General features: G+C 48.0%; 1 protein-coding gene across 1 annotated transcript in view; it reads left to right on the top strand.

Annotated features, from left to right (window-relative positions):
* The window catches only part of cacna1ib (calcium voltage-gated channel subunit alpha1 Ib), a gene marked incomplete at its 3' end in the record, with an annotated part of 72,028 nt that overhangs the window by 4,923 nt on the left and 57,105 nt on the right, over nt 1-10,000 (top strand). The window contains 1 exon segment of the mRNA XM_083694363.1: nt 8,322-8,419. Coding sequence (XP_083550489.1) covers nt 8,322-8,419 — 98 coding nt within the window.

Raw genomic sequence — 10,000 nt, 5'->3', positions numbered from 1 at the left:
GTGTGTCTGTGTGTGTGTGCACTATACACAGTTATGTGTGTGTGTTTGTGCACTAATGCATATGCCAATGCATCTCAACTATCCTCCTCTTATTTCCCAGCTGCCAAGTTGTCTGTGATACATAGCTCGCAGGCCAGATGGAAGTCTGTAATTGATACATATTACTGATAGGAGCGTTGTATTTGTGAATACATCAAATCTGTTCGCCATACTCGACTTTAATGAGGGCTGTCTCGTCTGGTACACTTGCATGATAGCTACTACATCCGTTTCCCCCCCCCCGCAGTGAATTGATGTAGCTTAATGTACTGTTAGAATGTATTGGATCCTTGGAAAGGCTCATGTTGTTAGTATTTATATTTTTTGGAGGTAATCAGAGCTTTTATAGTGTATTTATAGTGCAGTATTATATCATAAATAAACCGTTATTGCTTGCTAGCTTGGTAGGCGGCCTCATAAGTGAAAGTGAATGGCTTTTAGCACTTTAGCTAAATAGCGCTAGTTGGATCCATCACAGATGTTATTAGATGCTTGTTTGGTTGAACGTGTTTCTGAACGGGTGGTACAGCTTCTGTTTGTCAGTCTCAGTTGGTCACCTTTTTATGGTTCCAAAGGGTTCTGCATGTTTTAAAGGGTTCTGAAGGGTTCTGCATGTTTTCAAGGGTTCTGAAAGGGTTCTGCATGCTTTAAAGGGTTCTGAAAGGGTTCTGCATGCTTTAAAGGGTTCTGAAGGGTTCTGCATGTTTTAAAGGGTTCTGAAGGGTTCTGCATGCTTTAAAGGGTTCTGAAAGGGTTCTGCCCCCCCCAGTGTGTGCTGTGGACTTGACTCAACCAGTTTCTGATGGAGTTGTGATAGTGGGGAGATGTTGTGGGGTGATGTGAGTCGCTGTGGAGAGGATGTGTACTGAGGGGGTGGTAAATGTTTTAACTGAGCACAGCCAGCTGCTGCCTCACTCAAGCCAGGTTTACACGCACACGCAAGCACACGCACGCACACGCAAGCACGCATGCACACACGCACGCACATGCACGCACACGCACACACGGATGCATCTGTATGAGCATCTGGCCTCAGCAGGAGATGTAACAGGGCCTCGTTAAAACTCTCACACCCCACACAAACACACACTCAAACATACACACACACACACACACACACACACACACACACACACACACACACACACACACACAGAAACACACAAACATCAGAGCAGAAGGGTACATACAGTACGCACACACATAGAGGAGGGAGAACAGCAGGAGAGAGGAAAGGAAAGAGGGGAGAGGGTGGAGTGAGAGGGATGGAAGAGAGGAGGGAAGAGAGGAGGGAAGAGAGGAGGGAAGAGAGGATGGCAGAGGGGAGGGAAGAGAGGAGGGAAGAGAGGAGGGAAGAGGGGAAAGGCAGGAGGGAGAAGAGCAGCAGAGAGGGATGAGGGGAACTGACGATCGAGAAAAGTTCCAGCGAAAAATACGGTGTGTCTGTGTGTGTGTGTGTGTGTGTGTGTGTGTGTGTGTGTGTGTGTGTGTGTGGAAGAGAAAGAGTGTGTAAAGCCTTTCGCCCAAGCTACCCCCTTAGAGACTCAATAAGTATATTTCCCCAATTCCCCACCTTTAATAATTGATGCTCTACATTTTGTTCCCACAGTATTAGTCTGTGGACTGTGTTACCATAAAATGAGACACTTACCTCTCCTTTGGGTGCCAATTAGCAAGTCATAATAGACATTGCTACGCTAGCATTGGTGTATATTACCTCAATACATCACCTAGCCTAACACGCTATCGGTTTAACAGCATTATATACCTGCAAGACTAGGCACCTTTGTGTATGTATTTGGCAGGCACGATATACGGGCTAGGTCTCTGTGAATATGTGTGCAATGAATCTGGTAGCTGAGCCACATCAGTAGTTTCATAAGACCTGCCGATGTAAATTAGCTCTCCAGCTAACTCTGACGCATCTCCATTGATATGGTGAGAAATATGGGCTGTCCCCGTCCACTTAATTGCTAAATGAATAAATTATAGCTTTGCAACTAGGCAGATGTGAAACGTTGCACATGGGAGCGTGGCAGAGCGATGCATTAGGCTGTGTGCTTGAAGCTAATTACTACACGGAGCTAGCGCTCTATGCTGCGTGAGTCTTGTGTACATTAGTGCTATGCTAAGCTAAATGGGGCTAGGCAGGGTCAATTGACATGACATGAAAGATTTATATGGTAGTGCTGCGTATTTGTGTTCACTAATCGGGGTGTGGCTGTCACACTAATAACTGTGTGTGTGTGTGTGTGTGTGTGTTTGTAGATGCCCCTGTATGTGCATGAGTGTGTGTGTGTGTGTGTCTTTTGACATCTGTGTGTGTTTGTGTGTGTGTTTGTGTGCGTGTGCGTGTCTGTGCGTGTGTGCGTGTGTGTGTGTGTGTGTGTGTGTGTGTGTGTGTTTGTAGATGCCCCTGTATATGTATGAGTGTGTGTGTGTCTGTTCACATCTGTGTGTTTGTGTGTGTGTGTGTGTGTGTGTGTGTGTGTGTGTGTGTGTGTGTATCTGTGTGTGTGTGTGTGTATGTGTGTGTGTGTGTGCGTGCGTGCGAGCAGATTGTCTAGAGCAGGCGTGGGGCTTAGGCTTTACAGGGGTTATGGCTTGGATTACTGTTACCCCGAGATAGAGAACGTTTGTAATTAAACTGTGATACCGTTTAACACACTTGCTCTGCTTAGCAACTTGGCCACATTTACAGCGTTCCGAGAAACAATAAATTCAAATCGATCATCCCTGTGTATGTTTTTGTGTGTGTGTGTGTGTGTGTGTGTGTGTGTGTGTGTGTGTGTGTGTGTGTGTGTCTACAATATTCAGGACTGCAGTATTGCAGTCTCACACAGCAGTGAGAGTAAGAGTGAAATAGAGCGAGAGAGAGAGAGAGAGAGAGAGAGAGAGAGAGAGAGAGAGAGAGAAAATGATGGAGAGAGAGAGAGAATAACGGAGAGACATTTATGCTTTCCTAGTCCATTGAAAACCCTGTTCCCCCTCTGAACAAAAGTAGCCCAGTTGCTGTCTTCAAATATTCATGTTGATGTTTAGCAGCAGTCTCAGATCACGGCCTTCCATGCTGTGTCTCCCCTGCAGTTAGTGTGTGTGTGTGTGTGTGTTTGTGTGTATGTCTATGTGTGTGTGTGTGTCTGTGTGTGTGTGTCTCTGTATGTGTCTGTGTGTGTGTGTCTGTGTGTGTGTGTGTGTGTGTGTCTCTGTATGTGTCTGTGTGTGTGTGTCTGTGTGTGTGTGTGTGTGTGCTTGTACTGCACCTCCAGCGACTTATATAACCCTGCTGCTGAACAGAAGTGTAAGAGCTTCAAAGTGTGTGTGTGTGTGTATATGTGTGTGTGTGTGTGTGTGTGCGTGTGTGTGTGTGTGTCTGTGTGCGTGTGTGTGTGTGTGTGTGTGTGTGCGTGTGTGTGTGTGTGTCTGTGTGTGTCTGTGTGTGCGCGTGTGTGTGTGTATGTGTGTGTGTGTGCGCTGCAGTCCCATAGCGCTGCAGTCCCAAGCTCAACGTGTTTGTTTACTGTATATTCTGCAGTCGCAGGCAGCATGCGGCGGGGTTTCAGTTTGATTTTACGCAGCTGTCTGAAAGCAGCGAGACTCTGCGCGTCCAGACACCTCGACTTAGTCATTTGGTATGCCTTCTCAATACACTCATCCCTGTTGGTACACTGTGTGTCACACTGTGTGTTATAATCATATTTCAGAGCATCTAGCTCTGTGTTAACCTGTGTGTGTGTGTTTGTGTGTGTGTGTGTGTGTGTGTGTGTGTGTGTGTGTGTGTACACCTGGGTGTGCGTGTGTGTGTGTATGTGTCTGTGTGTCAGTATCTGTGTGTGTGTGTGTGTGTGTGTGTGTGTGTGTGTGTGTGTGTGTGTGTGTGTGTACACCTGGGTGTGCGTGTGTGTGTATGTGTCTGTGTGTCAGTATCTGTGTGTGTGTGTGTGTGTGTGTGTGTGTGTGTGTGTGTGTGTGTGTGTATGTGTCCACTCTATTACTTCTCAGAATGGGGAGCACTATCTCAAATTGGTGTAAAAATGGTCCAAATTGACAGGCCACCGTTTTCATGCTCCTGCTCATTCTCCCTGATACAGCAGAATGATTGAAATAAAGGAGAAGTGCTGGGCTGCAGTTCTACACTTCCACTCCTTTTGGGCTTGGACTAGTTTGACATTAGTACAAGTGTGCACGCACACACACACACAAGCGCACACACACACGCACACACACACACACACACGCACATACACGCACATGCACACACACACACACACACACACACTATATATGAAATATGGATCGCTAAGGCTATGTTATTTTGGGTGCCTGGTTCGGCTGGTGAATGAGAGTGTCCGTCTGACTGTGAGTAGATTTTGCATCTCTCCTCCACACTCTGCTCTCTAGTCGAAAAAACGCCTGCCGCGTATCGGATCACAGGGGGCTATAGGGAGACAGACAGTGTCAATGCTGTATCAAGGATTGGGCCGTACCGTATACGTGTCTGTCTGCATCCCCCCAGGCCAAGATTGATCTTAACTTGATTGATTTCGTTTTTTTTATTTCGTTTTCTTCCGTAGTTTTCTTTTTTCATTTGGAACTGTTATCATGTTATCTCCTACAATGATGGCAGCTGTCGCTATGGCTACAGGTCTACATTGTGGTTTGTAAACTTGTGACAGATGCTCATTGCTATGATGATATAGTACTGTAAGGGTTTGGTTATGTTTAGATATGGAAACACACATCAGTGACAATCTCTTCACTGTTGTCGCCATAAGCATTGATTCTCTCTGAACCTACAGAATGGAATGGTGTAAGGAAAAAAGACGGAATCTCCCTCCTGTCTTGACCATGCTTAAACCAACCCAACACCTTTAAATACAGGAGGGGAGGGGTGTAGGTGAGTCTTCCAGGTGGGTGGGTCTGTCTAGGTGGGTCTCATCCCGGGTCTTGGCCTGGCCTGGCGAGGAGACTGTGTGGGTGTGACTCCTCCAGGGGCTCGTTCTGGTCTGGAGTCTGTCTGTCTGTGACTCCTCCAGGGGCTCGGCCTGGTCTGGAGTCTGTCTGTGACTCCTCCAGGGGCTTGACCTGGTCTGGAGTCTGTCTGTGTGACTCCTCCAGGTCTGGAGTCTGTCTGTGAGTCCTCCAGGGGCTTGACCTGGTCTGTCTGTGTGACTCCTCCAGGTCTGGAGTCTGTCTATGACTCCTCCAGGGGCTTGACCACCTGTTCTGTGGTTGACCTCTCTCTGACAGCAGTCCTCCCCTCTGTTCACCAGGTAGACGGAGAGTACGCTTAACGTCTTATTCCTTCTATTGTAATTATCTCAAGAGCTTTATAAATCCTTGGAGCGGGCCCTTGTTTTTTTTTCCCCCCTGTCTTTCTCTCTATCACCTCATTATCCTTAACTTCTCTTCTCTCTCCCTCCCTCTCTCTCTCTCTCTCCTCCTCCTCCCACTGTCCTCTCTCTCTCTCTCCTCTTCTTCCCCCTCCCGGTTATCGGTCTGTCTTTCTCTCAGTATCGCATTCGCAATGTCTGCACTTTGAAATTTCCCCATCCGTTATGATATTACATGACACACACACAAAGTACAATTCAAATGCAATTTGAACATTTATTAGGGGGTATTTACATCCGGGGGCGGTGGGGGGGGGGGGAGAATTCAGCTATCCATTCAAAGTCCACAATCCTTACTCAGTCTGTTATCCAGGGGTAGTCCAAAAAGCAGGTCCTCAGACAAAACAGTTCCATTCACAGCGGGGGCAATCCAACGGTCCAGCTCACTACGGGTAATCACAGATATTTCTCACACTCCTCTCCAAGGCAGTCCAGGTCACGACAGGTAATCACACAGATACTTCCTCCCGGTACTTGCCAAACTTTGGGCAGCCTGCTCCCTCTTTTATCCCCAAGCCCTTGTGGCTTAACGATCCACAGGTTTGCCTCGTTGGGGCAGGAAGTCCATATAAAGCCCGAGGTTGAAGCCAGCGGGCTGCAAGATACCTCCCTTCAATTATCACTCTCCCCACTGCTCCCTGCCGTCTGCCACAATATATATATATATAGTATTAGTATTGGAAAGCATTTTGTCTTCTTTTAGCTCTATAGATTAGATTCAACTTTATTGTCATTGCACAGAGTACAAGTACTGAGACAACGAAATGTAGTTTGGCATCTAACCAGATGGCATAGTGCAAAACACATGATATTGTAGACAGTGCATGGTATTACAGTATAAGGTATTACAGTATAAGGTATTACAATGAGTATAAATACATGAATAAAATAGGTGAATATACATGAGATGAATATCAATATGATATGTACAGTTGAACAACAATAGGTCTTGAGGTATGTTACATATATGTAAGACGTATTAGATTAGAGACCAATACAATAAATATACTATGTGCAAACAAGCAGTAGTGCAAAAGCTAAATTGAAGTCCTGAGTGTGCAGCCAGTAGAGGTATGGGGGGAAAGTAGAGTGATACTGGCAGTTAATGTTCCTCTTGTTGGGGGGTGGAGGGGGGCAGCTGGTAGGGGGGGGGGGTCTGGGCTACCGCTGGGTTCAGCAGAGTAACAGCTGCAGGGAAGAAGCTGTTTCTGAGCCTGCTAGTGCGGGAACGGATGGGAGGAGGGCAAACAGTCTGTGGCTGGGGAGAGAGGTGTCCCTCTGCAGACTCTGCTGACTTGAGGCACGTGGGGACAACTGCCTGGGCCAGCGACAGGTTAAAAATGTCAGCGAAGACCTCGGCCAGCTGCCCAGCGCACGCCCTGAGCATACGGCCAGGGACGCCGTCAGGGCCAGCAGCCTTGTGTGATTTCACCTTGCTTAGTGTGCAGCACACCTCAGTGTGGAGAGAGTGAGGTGTGAGGGGCTGGTCGTCTTGGCGGGGCTCAGCTTCGATGGCTGGGTCCTTGCTGTCCCGGTCGAAGCGAGTGTAGAAGCGGTTGAGCTCGTCGGGTAGGGAGGCAGTGCTGGTAGGGGAGGCTGTATTTTTGGGCTTGTAGTCCGTGATGGCCTGGACGCCCTGCCGCATGCGTCGGGGATCAGAGATGTTCTGAAAGTGCTCCTCAATCTGCAGTTTGTGGTTGTGCTTGGCCTTCCTGATGCCCCTCTTCAGGTTATACTCCCAACAGTTTGGATTTTAAATCAAACAATTAATAGGAAATGATTGGTGTCAATTTGGGGTCGCGAGACTAAAATGTTTTAGGAACCCCTGCCCAACAGTATATGGGATATGACTGACCTTGCTAAAACACTGACCCTGGTTATGGCCCTGCCCTCCCCGTCTATTTCTTTCTATTGTAATTACCTCCAGCCCTTCCTACATCCTTTGAACGGGCCCTCATTTATCTCCTTTCCTTCTCTCTCTCTCTCCTCATTATCCCTCCTCATATATCTTCTCCTCTTCTCCCTCCGCCCCCCCTTCTTGGTAAGTCTTTCTCGTTCTTTCTTCTCTCTCTCTCTCTCCTCTTCCTCTTCCTCTCTCTGTGCAGGAAATAGGTCAGACGACAAGTCTCTCAATCTCTCTCTCTCCATGTTTTCCCCTTTTCCCGCTCATGTTCTCACATTCCCACGGTTCTCCTCTCTCTTACAAAGCAAAGCTTTCATCTCCTGAGCTTTCGCAGGTAGAACCGTGTAGCTGCTTGTGCACTTAGACACTTACACACTGCACATTTATACCCTCACAGGCTTACACACTCACGCACTAACAGTACACACTCCTACTGTGAAGGGAGAAGCAGTAGGGGCAGCAGGTGTGTGCAGAATGCAGGCTTGCCCACTCCTACAGGACTCTGACCTTTGCCTCACAGATGCGTGAATGTCTCTGGTGTGTATTGCACATTCGCATTCAAGCCAAAAACAACAGACCCCCCCCCCCAACTGTGTGGAAGACATTTGGAGGGTTTAAGGAGAGGGGTGAATACAGAAGGACGGATAAGACTTCAAAGTTCACTGTCTGTTGTATCCTGATGATGTGTGTATTCAAACGCTTGCTTATACAGTAGCTTGCTATTTACCGAGGCATCCAACAGGGGAGGCTGGTGGAGGTACGTCTCAGAGGACAGGCCTCATTGTAATGCATGGAATGGAATGAGGAATGGTATTAAACATGTGTGCCCTCCGATTTCTACCTCCACCAGCCTCCCCTGAGGTCATACGAGCAGAAACATATTCTGGCAACCGATATATGACCCAGTGCAACTGAAACCTGTCCCAAATATATCAATGTTATTGTCGTATCAGGTGTGTTGACTGTGTTGTGTATTTGGTCCCCAGGATGGTGGAGTACTCCCTGGACCTGCAGAACATCAACCTTTCCGCCATCAGGACGGTCAGGGTACTGCGCCCTCTCAAAGCCATCAACAGAGTGCCAAGTAAGTCATGAGACCAAACAAAGTGACTCTCCAGGGACTTTTTTTTCAACTTAGATGTGTTTATCTGCTCTAGTTTTAGCGAGGGGCCCCATGTTTCAGGACTATGGAGAGCATCTTTCCCTGTCTAGGCAGAAACAAAAGCTTGAGGGGTTGAAAGACCCCCTGCAGTCAAAATCGAACATTTTAAGCTGAAAATAGACGTTTTCAGTATAAATATGTCAATATACAACTGTTTTATACACACAGAGAGCTCTCTTCAGTGGGTTGGGTCATTTTCAGCACCATGGACAGCGTGCTCACCGGCTACACAGCCTACTGGCTTCACTACAGCAAAGGGAGCAGCTTCAGACATCCAGTACAGCAAGGGTGCTACACCACCGATCCTCACTCCTGGTCCTGGAATGCCGCAGCGCTGCAGGCTTTTGTCCCAGCTCAGCACTGACACGCCTGAATCAGCTAATCAAGGTCTTTGAAGATCAGTTGATCAATTAGTTCAAGTCGGGTGGATGATAGGACTAGGCTGGGGGACAAAAAACCAGGAGCCAGCGGGGGGGGCGGCTCTCCAGGACCAGGACTGGCGATCACAGTGACTTGACTGGACTCGTCCCCCTGCCTATTGCAGTTGACACACAACTCGCTTGGGCGTCTGGTTTCCTTTGTTTCTGGCAAAAACTGTGCGGAGTTCATCTCCGCCATTCATTATCCCCATCTCGCCAGGTCCACTCCAACACCCAATCATCATCATAATTACCTTATGATTGCCTGAGCTGTTGCCGGTGCTCAAACCCAGCCGTTTCAACACGCAACGAGCGGTACTTTTTTTTTTAGGTTTCATTCGCAGCTTTTTTTGATGAGATCGGGCCTTGTTGTCAATCCCCGTCGCGCTTGCTGCGTGTCCAAATTGGCCAAGGCAATCATGGTGAGAACCATCGAGTGCTCTCTCTCCCCCTCTCTCTCCCCCCTCTCTCCCCCCCTCTCACGGTTGGACGCGGTGCTCCTCCAAGTTAATGTTGCTTTGTTCCGTTCTGGAGTGCAGTGATGATTGCCAGCACATCCCCTCCTCATGACTCCAACGCTGCGTTGACAAACGGATGCAGATGCAGCGTGTGATTCATTAGTTGACATTAGCATGTGAAAACAGGTGTGGGGGGGTATTATTTTAGAGCCCCCACAGATTACGGCACTAAACATTTGTGAAGTTGTATGAGTGTGTGTCTGTGTGTGTCTGTGTGTGTGTGTGTGTGTGTGTGCGTATGTGTATGCATGCAGACGCGCATATGCACATGCACACACAGACATACACGCATACAACTTCACAAATGCTTAGCAAATGCTTGTTTGTGTTTGTGTGTGTGTGTGTGTGTGTGAGTGTGTGTGTGTGTGTGTGTGTGTGTGTGTGTGTGTGTGTGTGTGTGAGTGTGTGTGAGTGTGTGTGTGCGTGTGTGTGCGTGTGTGTGCGTGTGTGCGTGTGTGTGTGTGTGAGAGAGTGTGAGAATGTGTGAGTGTGTGAGTGTGTGTGTGCGTGTGTGCGTGTGCGTGTGTGCAGAGTGAAGCAGAGTGAAGCAGAGAGACAGAGCTAGT

This window comes from Argentina silus (genome assembly GCF_951799395.1).
Source record: "Argentina silus genome assembly, chromosome: 22".
NCBI classification, from domain to species: Eukaryota; Metazoa; Chordata; class Actinopteri; order Argentiniformes; family Argentinidae; genus Argentina; species Argentina silus.
Note: the sequence above shows the minus strand (reverse complement) of the source record. Positions and strands in the feature narration are given on the sequence as shown.